The 18,401-nt window shown below is 38.0% G+C and overlaps 4 protein-coding genes across 8 annotated transcripts in view; 2 read left to right on the forward strand and 2 right to left on the reverse strand.

The window, feature by feature from the left end:
• Positions 1 to 2,013, forward strand: part of LOC121235957 (nucleotide pyrophosphatase/phosphodiesterase-like) — a 41,150-nt gene extending 39,137 nt beyond the window's left edge. For both annotated transcript variants that reach the window (XM_041132414.1, XM_041132415.1), the window contains 3 exons: positions 65 to 190; positions 828 to 1,137; positions 1,433 to 2,013. In XM_041132414.1, coding sequence (XP_040988348.1) covers positions 65 to 190; positions 828 to 1,137; positions 1,433 to 1,738 — 742 coding nt within the window. In that variant the 3' untranslated portion in view covers positions 1,739 to 2,013. The remainder of the gene's footprint in view (positions 1 to 64; positions 191 to 827; positions 1,138 to 1,432) is intronic.
• A 24-nt stretch (positions 2,014 to 2,037) lies between these two features.
• LOC121235959 (snurportin-1) lies at positions 2,038 to 8,505 on the reverse strand. 2 transcript variants are annotated; one of them, XM_041132420.1, is made up of 8 exons: positions 8,378 to 8,505; positions 7,830 to 8,311; positions 7,557 to 7,743; positions 7,391 to 7,467; positions 6,198 to 6,312; positions 5,079 to 5,171; positions 4,672 to 4,815; positions 2,038 to 2,475 (listed from the first exon to the last, which is right to left on the reverse strand). In XM_041132420.1, exons 2-8 carry the CDS (start codon positions 8,192 to 8,194, stop codon positions 2,359 to 2,361), a joined length of 1,098 nt encoding a protein of 365 aa, XP_040988354.1. In that variant the 5' UTR covers positions 8,195 to 8,311; positions 8,378 to 8,505; the 3' UTR covers positions 2,038 to 2,358. The 2 variants fall into 2 exon arrangements, with proteins under 2 accessions (XP_040988354.1, XP_040988353.1); XM_041132419.1 differs by having other exon boundaries at positions 7,217 to 7,467.
• LOC121235960 lies at positions 8,506 to 11,839 on the forward strand. Of its 3 annotated transcripts, none has more exons than XM_041132422.1 (6): positions 8,506 to 8,843; positions 9,062 to 9,232; positions 10,189 to 10,278; positions 10,533 to 10,652; positions 10,762 to 10,835; positions 11,573 to 11,839. In XM_041132422.1, exons 1-5 carry the CDS (start codon positions 8,670 to 8,672, stop codon positions 10,807 to 10,809), a joined length of 603 nt encoding a protein of 200 aa, XP_040988356.1. In that variant the 5' UTR covers positions 8,506 to 8,669; the 3' UTR covers positions 10,810 to 10,835; positions 11,573 to 11,839. The 3 variants fall into 3 exon arrangements, with proteins under 3 accessions (XP_040988356.1, XP_040988357.1, XP_040988355.1); XM_041132423.1 differs by having other exon boundaries at positions 11,590 to 11,839; XM_041132421.1 differs by having other exon boundaries at positions 8,508 to 8,843; positions 11,601 to 11,839.
• Positions 11,840 to 12,775: 936 nt separating this feature from the next.
• Positions 12,776 to 18,401, reverse strand: part of LOC121233980 (SNF1-related protein kinase regulatory subunit gamma-1-like) — a 30,265-nt gene continuing 24,639 nt past the window's right edge. Inside the window, 7 exon segments of the mRNA XM_041129772.1 lie at positions 12,776 to 13,055; positions 13,058 to 13,290; positions 13,909 to 14,072; positions 15,152 to 15,427; positions 15,526 to 15,699; positions 16,113 to 16,282; positions 17,074 to 17,284. Of these exon segments, the coding sequence (XP_040985706.1) occupies positions 12,988 to 13,055; positions 13,058 to 13,290; positions 13,909 to 14,072; positions 15,152 to 15,427; positions 15,526 to 15,699; positions 16,113 to 16,282; positions 17,074 to 17,251 (1,263 nt within the window). The 5' untranslated portion in view covers positions 17,252 to 17,284 and the 3' untranslated portion in view covers positions 12,776 to 12,987.

Here is an 18,401-nt window from a genome sequence, read left to right on the forward strand (position 1 = left end):
TGGTGTAAGATTGGTGTAACTTAATGATATTGGATAAAGGATCTTTTATTTGATTATCTGGCAGTGGTAATCATGAGCGTGACTGGCCGGACACAGGATCCTTCTATGAAAATATGGATTCAGGGGGAGAATGTGGTGTGCTTGCTGAGACCATGTTCTATGTTCCTGCTGAGAATAGAGCCAAGTTCTGGTAAATTGCTTTTATATTTTTCCAATTTATCAGATGCATTTGTTGAAGTGTTAAAATATTAGAAAGAGGCTCAACAATGCAGTTACACACGCTGATGGAAGAATAAACCTTGTCAAGAATACACAGGAAACGTCCTCAGGATTAGCAGACAGTAGAAGTTAAGATTACATACACATGGTTCCCCAAAAGATTACTCTACTCAAACAACTCAACATTGTACTTAGCTGCTAACTACGTTTTTACACTTGGTAACAATATCACTCGAGTTTAGATCACACCACACCTAAGAACAGTCTATTTCATTAGGGAGAGCTTGTTGATTCCCTCATGTTTTGAAGTAGAGCCACCTTTTCCTTTATGGCATATTTGGTATGTGTGAGTTGTGCCAGCATGGAAACTTTCTCCTATGATTTTTTTATTTGCAAAGTTCTGTTTTCTCTTTTAATATAGCCAGTTCCTATGAAACCGGCACCTGGGTTTTGTGTTTGCTTAAACTGATAAGGGTAGTTGCATCCCTGCTATATCTTGTTCAACAGACCAGTTTGGCCATTGTTTCTAACATCCCTTTATTTTCTGTAGTGATTATTGTTTTCCCTTCTTTCTGTGCTTTGTGACCAAGATTTATCTAAATCTGCAGGTATTCTACCGATTATGGTATGTTTCACTTCTGTATAGCTGACAGTGAGCATGACTGGAGGGAGGGAACAGAACAGTACAAGTTCATTGAGCATTGCCTTGCATCAGCAGATAGACGGAAACAACCATGGTTAATCTTTGCCGCTCACCGTGTCCTTGGATATTCCTCTAATGATTGGTACGCCAAGGAGGGTTCATTTGAAGAGCCCATGGGAAGGGAAAGCTTGCAGAAGCTCTGGCAGAAGTACAGGGTAGACATCTCATTTTATGGCCATGTCCACAACTACGAAAGAACATGTCCTATTTACCAGGTAATGGATACTACAAGATACATGGAGCTTTCATGAGATCCATGGAAACATGCAATTTCCGTGATGCTGTACGTGCAAGTGTAGCTTTAGTCAATCACACGTTAATCTATAACTCATTGATTTAACCATGAGCTGATTAGAGATATAAACTTGTCAAATTTATTAGCCAACTCTTATCTCGCATTAAAACTATTTCTCTTTTGGATTTCGAGATTATTAGTATTAACAAGTTTGAATGTTGATATGGCTTCCATGCATTTCTCTAATCTTTTTTATATCAATGCTGGCGGTGTAGAATCAATGCGTGAATTCAGAAAAGTCACATTATTCAGGCACCATGAATGGCACAATTCACGTTGTGGTTGGAGGGGGAGGTAGCCACTTATCAGAGTTCACCACAGCAATACCCAACTGGAGCATTTACAGAGACTATGACTTCGGCTTTGTCAAACTCACTGCATTCAATCACTCTTCCCTGCTCTTCGAGTACAAGAAAAGCCGTGACGGCAATGTCTATGATTCCTTTACCATTTCGAGGGAATACAAAGATGTCTTGGCTTGTGTGCATGACAGTTGTGCACCAACTACTCTGGCGTCGTGAAATGTACCTTGAAATTCTTTTTGAGAAATCTCTATGCCTGATTGATCCATGCAAAAGTATCTTTACAAGTGCGTGTGAAAATATATCCTCTATGCCATTTGACATGATAGGTATTTATTTGTAGTAGAATTTAATTTTTAACTACTTCTATTAGAAATCAAATGGTCATGTTAGCGATATGAAAAGTATGTGTGGAACACGAACTTGTAAATAAAATGAATCTTGATGTAATTGTACCGTACACTGAATAAAAGTAATTAAGGTTATAATAGTTATTGTTAGAGATAACCTACAAGAGGTAACAGTTTGAAGGGGTCAAGCACATTCCAATTACTATAAGCACATGATTCCAGCAGTCCATAAGTGGCTCACAAACAAATACAAGTATATAACCGCTTGTCGGATCCAAATAAAAAAATTCTGTAGCTATGATTGCCATTCAACAGATGTTTCAAGAATGAGTCAGCCTCAGTATTGAATCACAAATGATGAGAGCATTTGGGAGAGTGCGGCATCGCAATGGCATCATGCTGCTTGTAGAAGACCTACATGGAGACCATGAATAGCATTCTGATTCTCACAAGACATGAACCTCCAATTTCTATCACCGACGGTCACCATCAATCATCCATCTGCACATCCGAAGGTTTGTTTTCTTGATCAATTGAAGAGCTAATAGATCCTATCAGATCATCATATCTTATAGGAGAATGCCGAGCCATATACTGGAACATAACCTGCAAGTGTAAACTCCAAAAAGAAAGCCGTTAAAGAAACCGCTTTACAATAATATGATTATAAAAAAATGAAGGTGGGTTTTTTTTTTTGGGGGGGGGGGGGGGGGGGTAAGAGAGAGAGAGAGAAGCGCAGGAAATTAAATTCCTTTTTTCTTTTGAGGTTAAGAAAACATAAAAAGTAGCCAGTTATACAGCCTGTGCACGGATAGAATGGCCATCCAGAACCCAATTGGCAATATTGGGAATACCAACTACAAATCACAGAGGAATTTAGCAACTGAGGAATAACATCTCCCATCTTTTCATGAGTATATATATTGAGCAAACAAGCTCAGCATTCTCAAGGCATAATCTTTTTGTCCCTTTTCTTTTATATTTACTGTCATGACACTGAAAGGGAACAGGCAAGCATAACAGAACAACAGCAGCATTACCACATCGTTGCATAAGAAAAAAAAGGTGGCCAACCGTATAGAGAAGCTGCAATGGGACTTCTTGTGGAGTGGATTGGGGGAAGAGTTCAAATTTCATTGGTTAATTGGTCACTTATATGTACCCCAATTTCTGGGGGTGGCTTGGGGATTCGTAACTTGATGAAATTCAACCAAGCCTTATTGGGTAAATGGTTGTGGAGGTACCAAAACAAAAGAGGAGCCCTATGGAAGTCCGTTATATATTTGCAGTATGGGGAGGCTTGGGGAGGATTGTGCTTGAATGAGGTATGTGGCACATACGGAGTGGGTTTGTAGAAATACATTAGGACACTGGGAGATCTTCCGAAGACATGAACATATTGTGGTGGGTGATGGCTCTCGTATTAGATTTTGGTGTGACAAATGGTGGAGTGAATGTAGCCTACAAGACACCTTCCCTGCTATTTTTGAAATCGCGAAAGAAAAGGATGTCGCGATAACCGATCTCTTGGTCTTCTAGTGGCTCCCCTCAATGGAATGTAGAATTCATTAGGACTGCCAATGACTGGGAGATGGAGACTATCACAGAGTTCTATGAGGCATTGTATTATGTAAGCATGACAGAGGGTACCACAGATAAGATGAGCTAGAGCACTTCCAAGAAAGGTAAATTCACAATCATATCGTTTTACCAAGTTCTGACGAGCCCTGGAATGACTATGTTCCCATTGAAGAGCATATGGCAAACGAAAGCTCCTTCAAAAGCAGTTTTTTTTCGTATGGACAGCATCTCTGGACAAGATCCTCACCATAGATAACTTAAGGAAACATTGAGTAATGGTGTTGGGACTGGTGTTGTATGTGTAAGAACCATGATGAATCAGTAGATCACTTATTTTTACACTACGAGGTGGCCCGGACCATGTGGGATGATTTTTTCGCAAGAACTAGATTGTTATGGGTCGTGGCTCTGAGACTGATGGATTTCCTTGCAAGTTGGAGAGGCCTCCGAGGCAACTCACAAGTGGCAGCGATCTAGAAAATGGTTCTTATATGCATGTGTTGGTGCATTTGGAGGAAGAGAAATGATAGAAGTTTCGAAGATCGTGAGAGAACAATGAATGAGCTCAAAGCTTTCTTTTTTAAAAGTTAGGCCTCATTTGTTTACGCAGTTCAGATGAAATGAGATGAGATATTTTGTTGAAAGTTGAATAAAATATTGTTAGAATATAATTTTTATTTTGGGATTTGAAAAAATTGAATTGTATATCATATTTTGTGTAGGAGTTTGGGAAAGTTGTAATAATGAGATGAGATGTTTTGTGTATCCAAAATGGGCCTTAGTTCTTATGGGCGGGGGTTATTATTTGTAATGGACTAAATGTCCATGATCTTCTTTTTTCGATTGTAAACTCTAATTAGGTTATTCTCATATATACTCCTTGTGTACTTGGACTTTGCCTACTTCTATGAATAAAATTTCTTGATTGCCTATAAAAAAAAAACAGCAACGTGACCTTCCCCTTGCTTCCATCAGTGCAGGTAAGGTTACCTGCCTTACACTGGTTAGTCATAAGAAACTATCCCAACTCCCAAGGCGGTTAAAACTACTGTTTTTTTTTTTTTTTATATAAGTAAAAGTTTAAAACTACTGCTTTTACAACATTTAAGGCTTTTCCTTCGCTCATTGCAAGAATCTAGTAATTTTTTTGGACGAGGTAATCAACATCTGAGACATATCAGGACCCTAATCAGCTTTAGGGATATGAATGTTTGTACAAACCTTTGAGTAACTATCTGCAAAAGCACGTGCTCGATTGGACTTGCCAAGATAATGTAAATCAGCCTTCTCAAGCTTCCCATCCGCAAAACTCAATCCTCCATTACTGATTGCAAAGCGCAGAAGATTTCCAGAACACAATCCTGACTGCGTGTACATATATATTAAAGAATAGGCTTGTTAAAAAAAACGAAAAAAGTTATGAAGAGACATGTATGGACACTAAGCATGTCTAGAATTTTCTATTTATATTTCTAGGATGCATTACAATCACTTAGTAGGTATAAACAGTTATTTGACTTAGTTGACACCAACAGTAATCAAATCACTCACCAAGTAGGCTAATCAAGTTTTCATCATTAACAAAAATTTTATTAAAAAACGCAAAAGGCACACTCTGATAAACAAACCTTCTGCATAAATCCCCCATCTAAGCAGCCAAATACCACAGGAGGATCGTCTGATGTGGTCAAGCTCCCATTATCTTGTAGCTCCAAAACTACCTGACCCAATAAACAAAAAATCAACTAATCACAATATATAGTCATCTTATCTTTTGTGATACATGTTACAGACTTACAGGTATCATAAGGTTTGTGAAGACATTAAATGTATCAAAAGGTACTGAAATTTGTTGACCTGGAAATCTAAATTTCTCTATTCTATCTTCTCAAACCTAGTCCACAAGATCAAACTTCCAAAAGAACATTGATGGCATGAAACATTATTTCATTTTTGCTAAAATAACAGCTGTTATCAAAGTCCATCAACCGGACAGATGGTATATATAGTAATCTATTGTCATAAAGCATTATCTTAAAAGAAGAAGGATAGATGAACTAATCCAAGTTAAAGCTCTTATTTAGATACAATTCATCAACAAAATAATGGTAACAGTGATTCCCATTCCTGTATGAAGCAACATGCCAGGAGTGAGACATAAACGTTAAAATGTGGCCAAATCTATTTCTAGGTATTCCATCCAAACGGTACCTTTCATCCACATCACAAATGATCTTCCCAAGACTATGGAGTTGGCTTTCTCAATCTCAACTCAACTAATAATAAATATTCAATATCTGGCATCTTTGAATATCCAAGTATCCAGTATGGAATGGTTAAAAAAGGATATCTATGAGCAAGCATTTTGGTACAATATGTAGAGCAGTATTGGCTTTAGTGTGTCCATTTTGGTAAAGCCTTCATTCCTTATGTGGAAAGATAATGCCTATTACATGATAAGAACCGTGCAACAGAAAAACTGCAGAGAAAACAATGTGTTTAGTACCAGACAAAATGATTGCCAAGAATTAAGTAATACATACCACTCCAAGGTGCAAATTTTTGCCCATAAACTACACAGCAACTGATTAACAATGAGAAAACTCTGTTAAGAATGCACACTTTAAACAAGATCCCATGTTTGGCAATGAGAATGCAAGTGTTTTACACAACACAAAATCAATGTTCAAACGCTGTAAATTCTACTAAATTGAAACACAATAAGATGGAACTCAGCTGCAAGATACCTGTTGTTGGCTTGGAATCTGTCCTTTACTATCTGTGTCAATGACATATTGGCTGCAGTTTTCATCCTTCCATACTAATGCTAGCGGTGTATTTCCAGTCTGGTAATGTGCATGCCTAAGAAAGAAACATAGAAAGTGATATTTGGCAGGACATAAATTTTTTTCCAAAAAAAAAAAAAATGTTTTTTCTCAGTAATTAACTCACACCCGGCAGGATATATACCCTCAAACTCACCCACTTCTCCACATTTATAAGGGGTGGAAGTGTCGTTGGGCCCAAAGAAATCTAACAAGCCATAAAAGATAAAACACAACATATAATACAACTAGGTCAACAACATGAAAACTATGGATTTAATAACAAGACAAAAAATGTGAAGTGGCTGGACATGGACGCAAGTTAAAATTGCGCTCCCTTGCATATCCTTTGTTGCACCCTAATCAAAGAATCAAATAAGCCCGAGGTTCTATCTTGCTTTCGCCACATCATACTCCTCAAAAGCAGTAAATGACAAAACTGATCACATCCATGCAAATGAGACAGTCATGTACATGATTCAACAATTTGCATGCCATCCACAATAAACCAGAGAAAAACAGAACAGCTTACCTCCCAATCCAGGCCAAAAATAAACCCCAAGATGGAATAACACCCCAGGCTTCTGATATTTCTCAGAACAGGGAGTACGACACAACCAAATATACACCCACGCAATGCCCTAGGACTTCCTACTCAAGTAGCTAATTCACAAATTCAGCAAGCCCAACCCGTTCCCAATTGAAATCCCACATGAGCAAAGAATTATTCGATGCAATAAAAAGAAAAATGAAGTCATGTTGTTTATGGGTAAATAACAAAAGATGGGCATCTTTCAGAGATATAAACAGCATTGAAACAGAAAACCATACAGTTTCCACGGAGCTATATAAAATACACTGGTAATAAGATCTCAGCCGATGCAACATTAGAAAGTTAATGCATTTATAATTGGCCACCCTATCAATGTAAAAGATCTTACTTATTATAAAATAACAAGCCGTCTTTCACGTAAGGGGTTTCTCCGGTATAGGCCGCGGACAGACCAGGCTGGTCACAACTATAAACCGGAACCAGACTAAACCTGTATCTATGATATTGAGAAGGCGGGTCACACGCACCAGTCTCGGAAAGCTTAGAGTTTAACCAAAAGAACCTGAACTCTGCCGTGCATTCATAGAGAGAGTATCCCCGCCAGCAAACCATGTCGACCACGTAGTATGTCTGATCCGACTGACAGTCACAACAACAATTTTATCACAACAATCAACAACAAAAACAACGGCTTTCTTAAAAAAAATTCACATTTTTAATGTGGGTACCTCGTGAAAGATGCAATCGAGAATAGAATAGGACTGGGCAGAGCCTGAAGCATCTCTGTTCCTAGCCCCGTTGGGTAAAGCAGATGGGAAATGGTGCAGTCTAGAACCGTTCCGTAGCCTACTAACTGTTGTACCGTTTGTCGAAACGACGAAGCATCGCTTCCCAGCAGGCCTTGCAAATACATACCTAACCAAAACAAAAAACAAAATTCAATAATGGTGTTAAGAAAAATAATGAAATCAATTCGAAATAATAAGAGAAAGAATAAAAACCAGTCTTGAGCTAGTTGATCGGGGACGTCGATCATCCACTCGGGAAGCATAAGCTGTCTAGCGAACCATTTCCGAGCTTGGGAGCCTTTGAGCTTCGAGGCCTGTCGAATATCGATTTCGCTCGCCGAAGCTTCAGGCTCGGTTTCGGTTTCGAGCTCGACTTCGACTTCGACTTCGACTTCGGGCTCTGAGGTGGATTCGGGGTGCGGGGACTGGAGGTATAGGAGGGTGGAGGCTAAGCAGCGGGCATGCTGCTGAGCATCGCGGCGATTCTGTGCTTGGCGCTGCAGGGAGAGTTCCCTGCGCCTCTGTTGGTCGGAGATAGCCGGTCGTTTGAACGGACGGCGGAGATCGTGGGGTGCCATTTTCTCTTCCCTCGTCCACCTTCTCTGTTACGAAATCAGTGCTTTGCCTTGCCCCAAAAGTAATTGTAGAGGCGCCGAGACGCTATCACGGCGAAAAGGTTCTGTTTTTTTTTTTTTTTTTTTTTTTTTTTTTTTTTTTTTTTGGGGGGGGGGGGGGGGGGGGGGGGGGGGGGGGGGGGGGGGGTGTTCTTTTTATGTATTTTGAACCAAAGGTCCAAAATGGTCTATAAAGTCGAGTTTTCAACGTGTTAAGGCAACATAAGTTGCCCGGCCTACGTGCGTTGGAGTATATACTACGTCGTATTAAGGGTGAACTCGCAAAACTCGAAAACAAGAGCCCAGACGCTTTGCAGCTTTTCTATTCTAGTGTCTGGAAAATCCGCCGCCAAGAAGGTTCAGAATAGAAGTTAAGAGGGAAGAACTCAGATTCTCGTAGGAGAACTTATCTGTGTTCTCTTTCTGTGTTTTCGGAAGAATGGAGCGCAGTCTGTGGGGTCACTTGCCGCTGTTGGTGATGTCAAATTCGAAGGATTCGGTGGAATACATTCTCCAAGCCCTTTGGAGAACCCGAAAGACCGGCCTCGACGCTGCCGACCGCCTGGTCATCCGCGAAATGCTCCAGCTTCAGCACGACTCCGACCTCGATCCTGTAATCTCCCTCCATTTCCATTTCTCGGCACTCAAACATTATGTATAAATTGACTTTTAATATCTTTAAAACCCATGAATTACTTGTCCAAAAAACAATTTGTGGGTTTAGTTGTTTTTGGATGTCCTCTAGTAACTTTTTATGTTACGCGGTAGCGCGGTACCAGTTTAAAAGGGTCTTAAAAGGTTCACTTTTTATTCATTTCTTGTACTCTGCAGCTTTTGGTATGCCTTCGCATGTTGATCCGTAGGTGTGTTTACGAGAATGTTAGGAAGGACGACATTCAGAAACTTTTTCCCAGTGAAGTATTGCCTGAACTTCAACGACTATTGACGCTTCTGCTGCAAAAGTTTCAGCGAGAATGGCGGGAAGATTTGCTCAAGGATCAGGTCAGAAACTTGATTTTGGTATACACAACCTTATTGTCTACCGCTACGCAGAGCATGAAAAATTAACGCATGTCCCGATAAGCTAAGCTGATAAAAAGAAATGAAGGATTTACTGACTTAATTATTGTACTAGAAGAAAGAATAAGAATTATCAGTATCTTTTGCGGGTGGCATGGACAGCTGCAGTAGGGAGGATACTTTGGATAATTTGAGGAGGAGAATATTAGTAGTGGATTGGTACATGTGCAAGAAGAGCGGTGAAACAATTATGGTTGCAATGCGAAGAACATGGGCCTCGCATTTCCATTCTTTTGGTGTTTAGTGGGTGATGCCGTAAAGGGTACTTATGCAAAAAAAGATTTGGTGATACCCTAAAGGGTCGTGGAGTTGATTGCTGGCTGGGGGAATCAGAACATGGCTCATTGCAGCATGGAAGTGAGGAGGATGGTTCCTTCACGTCTGATGTGATGCTTGTGGAGGGAACAAAATGTACTGGACTTTGTTTGTTGTGATAAGGCAATGAAGGAGCTTGAATCCCTAGTGCTAAAAACAGTTTATGTTCGGATGTCAGCTTAGAGTAGCTCTAGCTTCCCTAGTATATTGATCTATGTCTATTTGTTGTAACGTTGTTCATCTCCCTGATTTGCTGCTTTCTCCTGTCTAAAATTGACCGACTTATCAAAATTATTATTCTAATATACCTCTTGGCTAACAAGAAGGTTACAAAAGTACTTAATGGATGATTGGCCCAGACTTGGTGCCAACAGGTGAGATTTTTTAACTTCGAAGAGTGGAGACACAATGAAACTTTGGGTCTACCTGCTCTGATGATACCTTGTTAAGTTACTACTAACTAAGCTGATCAGAAATGATGAATTTAATCTCTTTACCATTATATAACAGCATACAAATTTATCTTCTTCTTTTTTCCTTTTTCCTAAATGAACCATATCTAGGTCTCTTTACCCCGGTTGAAGGCAATGACATGGAATATGGCAAATCAGAATACAGAATCAGCAGACCCTATGGCTGTTATAAATTTGAAGGTACCTCAGATCCTCACCTACGTTTGAAATTTAGTGGTGAAAGCCACTTAGATGACTATCCTTTTCTTTTGGACTGGCTAATTTAGATACTGAGATTCTATGTATTCTTCTTGTGTACTTAGACTATGCCTTTTTCTATTAATAAAGTTTTATTTTTACTTATAAAAAAAGAAAAATTAGAAACTAAGAAGAGAAAAAGATATAGATGGACGTGTATATAACATGCCTATTGACTGTAACTACTCTATGTATAGCTTCAAAACGATGCACAGTCTCACTCAGGAGAATTGGATGTGAACTTCCAATTAGCTAAAGATACTCTAGAGATGATGCTGAGTTCCATGTACTGTATAAAAGACCAGTTGTCTGACATGGTGAGTGTCATCCTTGATATTTGCCTTTTCATTCTGAAATGTTTTTAAAAGTGGAAATATGGTTAGTTTGGCTGCTTTGTTGCCTAAATACGTTCTATCATCTTTTCAGGATGAGACCTCAAATAGGCGTTCGTCCCAAGAAACCAATGTGATCTAAGTTTACGTATGCATGAGATGCTGCTGGTATGGTTCAGCCTCCGCATATATATATATATATATATATATATATATATATATATATTGTTTTGTTCATAGCAAAAACTTGTTCCTACATGGATTTTTTTTCAAATAATGTAAAAGAAAGAACTCCCTGCAGAAGCTATAATTTGTCAATATCTTAATAGAAGTTAACCGTTAATAATATATAGATGCCATATTGGCAGTTGATGCCCATTCTTGTTAATAATACTTATTTTACTTATCAAAAATATATATACATATGGATGCCATCTGATCTTTTTTTTCCTTGCACTACTAGAAGAAAGAAACATGGAAGAAAACCATAAAGAAACTATGCCCAGATGTGTGGTGTTGATAGAAATGATGATGAAAATGTTAGTGGTAGTGGGGATGGGTTGGTTGTGAAGCGAGGAAAAATTGAGTGTTTGTTCCTGAAACCAATAGGTAAATGTTTGATATTAGTGTTTTTTTCTTTTTTAAGCTGTACTCCTTTGGAAAAGTAATGTGAAGGTCTGCATAAAACCATAATCCTTTTGCCGCTGTAGGCAAGATATCAATGAAGTGAACTCAGGACAGACCCGGGGAATGGGAGGGTTTTGGCTCATTAGAACTATCAAATAATTAATGGAGTTATTTGGGTTGGATCCTCTTTCACCTTCTTATAAAATAGTTTTTTTCTTTTTAAAAAATCATAGATATTGCAGCAGTATCGTGGGACTAATTAATGCTTTGTGTTTTAGTGCTACGCTTATTCCAGTTGTATTGCAGATCAAACGCCATGTTTTCAATCATGTCCAGACCATGAACTGCTCATGAAACTGATGAAAGTTAGAACCGGCTTGTCACCCGCACCTCTTTATGTATGTATCAAAGATGAAGATGAATATGTTTGCAGTACCATCGTTTTGCATTGGCCACATGAAACATTGTAATTGTACATAATACAATCTGGATTCCAATTCTTTATGAAAACATTTTCATGCAATCCTCTGAGAAAGTTAATGGTCCCTCTCATGTTCTATATGGTTACAAAGATAATTCCTCGTGGCTGGTGGTGCCAGCGTTACTCTTTTTCAAGGTTTGAATGTGTTATCTCAAAGTTAGTCAACGGCTGTGGCATTATAAATCACCAGTGGGAGTTGTCTCTGCTGCAATCCGCTCGTCATGGGGAAAGCTTGCCCAAGTCGGAAACCATTTTGTTGAATATCCTCCTACGAGTGATATAACGACCATTTTTGGTGGAGGATTGTTTTGAATATAAAATTTCAAAGGTGATGATTCAGTTTATCTACAGTAGGCAACATCATAACAAGTATGCCATATTTCCATTCCATTCGAGGGGGGGTTAGTGGTGATGACATCTTTTTATCTCCTGTTGTGGGGCATATTTTCATCAAAGAAAGCAAACCACAATTATTGTTAACTGAGGGAATCTTCTGTTTGCAACGGTGAGTCCTGAAATCCCACATCCCTGCCTCCAGATTTCTGTGATTTTAGGCCTCGCTTGCTTTCATAACTTCTCTTAACTCATCTCATTTCAGTTAATTATTACAATTTTTTTAAATTTTCACACAAAATAAATTAAATAATTCAACTTTTTTAAATTCTAAAATAAAAATAATATTAAAAAATATATTCTAATAATATTTTATTCAACTTTTAATTTTAATCTTGCGAAAACAAATGAAACAGAGAAGTAGACAGGATTATAAAGTATCAGCTGCATGATTATGATTTATAATGGTTAATATGATTAGATTAGCATTCATTGATATGAGAATCCAATTTTAAGCTTTAACGAAACCCAGGTACGACGGACGCTTAAGCAAGTAGATTGATGGACTACCCGGATATTACACACGACCGACTAAAGAATCCTCGCTTCTCTCCTCTGTCCCAGGTAATGGGCGTGGAGCATCAAGATTGAAGATTACAAATGCAGATGGACAATGGATTTATTTATTAGATCATAATCCAAAAAGATCGCATAAAGTTCATGAATACAGCTAAAAAAAAAAGGTTAAAACTTGTCCAACTGAACTGGAGAAAATTAGTTACAGGAGCTTGACTATGTTACCATATCACCATATTAGACGAGTTTCCAAGAAACCACAAATGACAAACCGGTAGAAACGATCAGAATGTTATTTCTTAATTAACTCTTAAACCCTGCTGTTTTGGGGCAGGGGAGAACACCATCAAAGAAATCGCCAAAGTAGCCACGGGCTCGTGTACAAGCCTTGAGATGATGTCTCTGAGCGTGATCACTCCTTCTAGATTACCATCATCATCAACGACGTATATCCGGTGGATCTTCTCGGAGTCGAGTAGGAGAATTAATTCTTTAACTGTGTTGTCCCTTTTGCAAGTAATCATGCCACTCAAAATTGGGGAGACCTCCTGATGATTCTCTAAGTAGCTTCTAACAGCCGTCAGGAAGTTCTTTGCAGTGATAGATCTGTCATAAAATGTCATTTGAGAGCCAAGGGAGTCAGCTTGATCGAACACTTTGTTTGGACCAGCGCCTAAAACAAACTTAGTGTAATTGCATACTTCCTTAAACCTGTTCTATTTATCAACATATTTATATCATGATTTGAACATAGAATTCTGGTGTCGTAGAAAGATCCATCTATTAGCATAGTATAAACATGAAGTCAGATTCATAAACATTTCATACGCATCTAAGATGGACGGAACCATACCTCAAAAACAAACAACCTAGCTGTGTGCCACCTAATTACGGTGCCAACCTTCATATCACTTTCCTAATGGGGCGAATTACAATAAATTTGTCATGCACAGACGTCTGTTGGTGCTGAGGATTCAGCATTGACCATGAACATTACTCAGATTTATTGTTTATAAGCTCCTTCAAAACTCTTGACAATCAATTTCATCGGCGTGTTATTTAGCTTTAAGGATGACGAAGGGCAAGAAACAAAAAAAGCAGAGGGATGGGGTATTGCAATTTGCATGTGCCCAACAGCCCAACAGACTAGTAGGGCCAAGGCCCCAAATGCCCTTGCCAGGAAAAACAGTACACAACATTTTAGAAATTAATTTGGCCACAAACCTGTAATCATGATAGATCTCTGGTGCAGTTAGCAGGAACTGAACGTCTCTTAAGCTTATATTACCCACTGCCCTGCTACCTCCACTTTCAACAACAGGTATCCCTCCGATCCTCTTTTTCCTCATCAGCTTAAATGCCTGGAGCACTGGTTCATCCTCATAGACCTGCAGAATAAAGTCAGCGTATAAGAGAATTTATCATCATGTGGGCACGCTTCTAGGTCAAGCTTACTTACTACCGTGCACTGGTGAATATCAATTTTCAAGCTCATAAATACTTCTATGGTCTCAAATATCATACATAGATCAAAGACATTTTCTAGCAAATGAAGGTAAGCAAGCAAATCCTTCTGTACTGAGGGGGTTTTCTTGAAAGCCTAGCACAAGATTTAGTTTCGTTCAAGAAACGGATTCTAGCCAATTGAAAGGATCCTCTAATCAATCCAGAGATCATTTTGATTCCATTAGTAATGAGGATTCGGAATATCACACATTAATCCATCAATGAGAGATTTAACAACTATAAGAAAGATCAATTCTTTGGGGGTCATTTCCTTTCTTCAAACAGAAAGGATAGAGATAGAATCAGACCAATTCCCTAAATGCCTTTCTGGATATTACTCCATGTCCCAGCTATTTACTAAACATGACTATTCATCTGCTTCCGGAAGAAATTGAAGAATTTCTAGGGAAACCTACAAGATCCATTCGTTTTTTTTTTCTCTAAGAGATGGCCAGAACTTCATTTGGGTTCAAATCCTTCTAGCTTAAACGTAACGAAGAGAATATCTTAAACTAAAAGTAACATCTGAACATAGATCTAATTGTACTAGATGGGAATCCTTTGTTGAGATAAATATAAATGATTCAATCTACCCCTTCCCATCACTTACGATTTTGGGACAAGTAGTGATTTTATTTAGTATCAAAGACAGGTCCCGAGTTTGAACCCTAATTCTACATTTTACTCAATTAATTAAAAGTTTCACGTGCCCACTTATTAAGGGAGAGTCTAGCTCACACGTAAGGGGAATGTTAAGATAAATATAAATGATTAATTTAAATCTTCCCATTAGCATAAGCTTTTAGGACGAGTGGTGATTTTATACCATTTACACAAGAAACTTATGAGATTATGGTATTACAAGCAAACAGCATTTTTTTTTACCGATTAAGCATTATGAACTGAGGACGTGGATAACAAGCCTAGCGTCCACAAACATGAACTGAGAAGAGAGATGCACCTTGATAACACGATCGAATGTCATCATGGGAAGACCAAGCTCCGATAGTTTCTTGGTTCCCCAACTTTCAAACCACTGAAGCCCAGCACATTCTGCTAGCATATGAATAACGGCAGATTGTGTGATGATGTTATCGATTTTCCCTTCACCCAAATCAACCACAGGAAGACTCTTCAATTTGTACTTCGAAAGCAGCAAGAGCATGGTCAGAAAAGAATTGGATTTCTGCAAAGCGAGAAATGGGGCCCAACGGAATGACCCAGAGATGTCTCGAACCTGTATGCTATGAAGTTAACAAGTGTTTTCTGCAATTTTTCTGGAGAACTGAAATGTAAAAAGCATTTTAAACTAGTTATAAAAATAAGATGTAGAACCTTTGTGTTCTTATACAAATCAGACGAAGTCAGAGCTTCAAAAAAGTTTCCTGGAGTTGTTGCAGCAGATTCGGGGCCTAGACACCCAAGATCAGGATTCAATCCATTAGTTGCTGCTGCAAGGGCAGTTCCACTGGCTGGACTGAGTGGACTCCTGGGAGATGGTGGTTCAGACTGCCAAGAGCATAAATTGTCAACTTTTCAGTTTTGGAATTGTGAAGATAGCCAAGTCAATGTAATACATTCATGTTGAAATAAATCTTAAATGAGAGAGTTAAGGGTACTAAAAAAATACATTAAGCTATTTGATAAGCAGAAATATACAGAATTCTATCTTTACATCTGCTTAAGTCCCCCTTGAATGGAAAATCCAAGTCAGCTTAGTTAAATAGTTCTATTAGGCCCTCTTAGTCGTAGTTCTATTTTATATACATATATACATACATACATACATATATATATATATATATATATATATATATATATATATACACACGCACACGCACACAAACACCATATAAGCTTTTGTAGGTTTCTTTTTCATATACTCCTCAGCAAATAAGCAATGAGTTGCTTGGCATGCTAACCTGATGCAGAATCCAAACAACAATCCCTGCAAACTCAACAATGCCAACGTATCTGTCCATCCAATTGGCGTCCTTGGGTGCATCAACATCCACCACAGGTGCGCTAAGAATTTTATGTTCGGCCAGAATTTGAACAGCTTCGGCTAGACTGGCATCTGATCCAATCTCAACTGGATGCGAAAATCATGATGCGGTTAGCACGAGAAACCCAAAAAAGTATAAAATATTGGATACAGAAAACAATACGATTTGCACATCATGTTTATCATATGCCAAAGCCTGTAGATCCATTCTATAACAATGAATTGTAATGCCAATACAGAAATAAATGATGTTGGTTAGTCAATTGATCCAGAAAGCTTCGAAAGCAGTCTCACTGTCACAGATAATTGGCTGACAATGTATATCAAGCTACCACAACACTATAAACAGCAATCAACCAAAAAGCAATTTCTATCTTATCTAGTTACTTATCAAAAAAAAATCTATCCCATCTAGTTACATTTCTTTGTTTGGCTAACCAGAAAAGCTCAAGAATAAAAAAGAAAATTGTGTTCAAAATTTCCTTAGTTTTTTCTTCCCCGCAAATTTCTCAATCAATCGATCAGAGAATTATCCAGGTTATAGCTACTCTTCTTCACTAGCGTTCCCCATCCCCTTGTTCCAAACCTTGGGTACCTCCTCATAAACCAGCATAAGAAATTAAAACATCTAAAAAAGACCCCGATTCTGGCAGAACTCTAAACAGCAGGTAACTTGGATGATCCACAGAATTTGCCTATAACCGTTACATATTAAACGTTGCATGCCAAGTTCACCTTCGATCACCCTCAATTTGATGTTCGATGTTCAACAATTACAAGCCTTTGTCTCCAATCTCAAACAGTTACACAAACACAAAGACAGACATGCATGTGTGTATGTATATGTATAATAAATATATATAAATATTTATAGTTACCTATATTTGAAGAAGCCGGAGGAAACGCAGAAACGAGGATGCTCTCAAAGCAAGCGTTGAGCTTCTCAGTGGGACTGAGCTGTGGCTCCATCACGTCCCACAGATCCTCCACCCGCATCCCCAGCTTTGCCTCTGGACTCGACAACCCACTCCTCGGACTCTCACCCATCGCCGCCATCACCCTAAAACTGTCTATTAACTCTCTCTCTCTCTAACTTGTTCTTTATCTGATCACTTTGCAACTCTGAATCCGACAAGCGTAGGATCTCTCAGATAAGTACAGAGTGTAGGAAACTTAGATTTATAACGTTTGTAACGAAACTTATCATACACCTGTCATCTGGACCGTTTAAATATTTGATCACCATTGTACATATTAATGTCAATTTTGCAAAATTTACATATATCATTATAAATAAATATTATAAAAATAAACTTATAAATTGACATTAATTTATATAATACGTTAAATTATTTTAATAATAAATATAGTCTTATAATCTAACTTGATATATCAAACCCTAAAATATTTATATTAATTATATGTTTAATATACCAATAAATAGATTTATAAATACATTTTTATATGATCTTATATTTAAATTTTTAAAGATTTTGTTAGTAGGAAAATAATATTTAGATTGACTTGGAACACGTGGAACGTTGTGATGGGTGGGGGTGCATTTATCGTGTGATGGAGTCGAGTGGTCAACTGCCTAGCGAACTATTTGCAATGCTTATCCGGTTTGTCCTAATTTGATAATTATTTACAAGGACAATCCTTATCCGGTTTTTAATGAAAGCCACTGGTGCCAGCAGCTAACGTGCACCGGAGCGTGCTTGGCGCACTTATGTTTGCTGGTGTAACGACACGTGGCTATCGCCCCCAGTTTTGTAGAGCGGCTTTCGGAGTTTCAGATACTGTTAGCAGTTGTCAGGAATTAGGAATGAGAAAAGCTACACCCTCCGATTCTTTATCCCGATACCTTCTCCGACTGATGTGGCAACTGCCACTTGACTTTTTTTAAAAAGAAAAGAAAAAAAAATCTGAATGATTGATTTCGGGACAATAAATCATTGTCCCTCCATGCCGATGACCTCAGAACCCTGATTAGCTCTGCAATAATCAGTCAGAAAACTTGCATCACCCTTATTGAATTAATTAAAAGTTAAATTTATTAAAAATTTAATTATTAAATTATAAAATGTGATCATATTAAAATAGTTAAATTTTAAATAATTATAATTGAGCTAAAATCATTTTTAAAAATATTTTTAAATTTGAAAAGAATTATTCATTCATCAAATACATTTTATATTAACTATTT

This window comes from Juglans microcarpa x Juglans regia, chromosome 6D, assembly GCF_004785595.1.
Source record: "Juglans microcarpa x Juglans regia isolate MS1-56 chromosome 6D, Jm3101_v1.0, whole genome shotgun sequence".
NCBI classification, from domain to species: Eukaryota; Viridiplantae; Streptophyta; class Magnoliopsida; order Fagales; family Juglandaceae; genus Juglans; species Juglans microcarpa x Juglans regia.

What these genes read in the sequence shown, in the direction of transcription:
- LOC121235959 (XM_041132419.1), bottom strand. Translation starts at nt 8,194, where the DNA reads ATGGCACCCCACGATCTCCGCCGTCCGTTCAAACGACCGGCTATCTCC. An exon ending in GGCTTGTTATTTTATAATAA is followed by an intron (nt 6,313 to 7,216) that starts GTAAGATCTTTT and finishes TTTCTTTCTTAG; the next exon opens with GCATGCACATTACCAGACTG. An exon ending in TTGCAGATAGTTACTCAAAG is followed by an intron (nt 2,476 to 4,671) that starts GTTTGTACAAAC and finishes TTACACTTGCAG; the next exon opens with GTTATGTTCCAGTATATGGC.
- LOC121235960 (XM_041132422.1), top strand. Translation starts at nt 8,670, where the DNA reads ATGGAGCGCAGTCTGTGGGGTCACTTGCCGCTGTTGGTGATGTCAAAT. An exon ending in AAGATTTGCTCAAGGATCAG is followed by an intron (nt 9,233 to 10,188) that starts GTCAGAAACTTG and finishes AACCATATCTAG; the next exon opens with GTCTCTTTACCCCGGTTGAA. An exon ending in AAGACCAGTTGTCTGACATG is followed by an intron (nt 10,653 to 10,761) that starts GTGAGTGTCATC and finishes TCATCTTTTCAG; the next exon opens with GATGAGACCTCAAATAGGCG.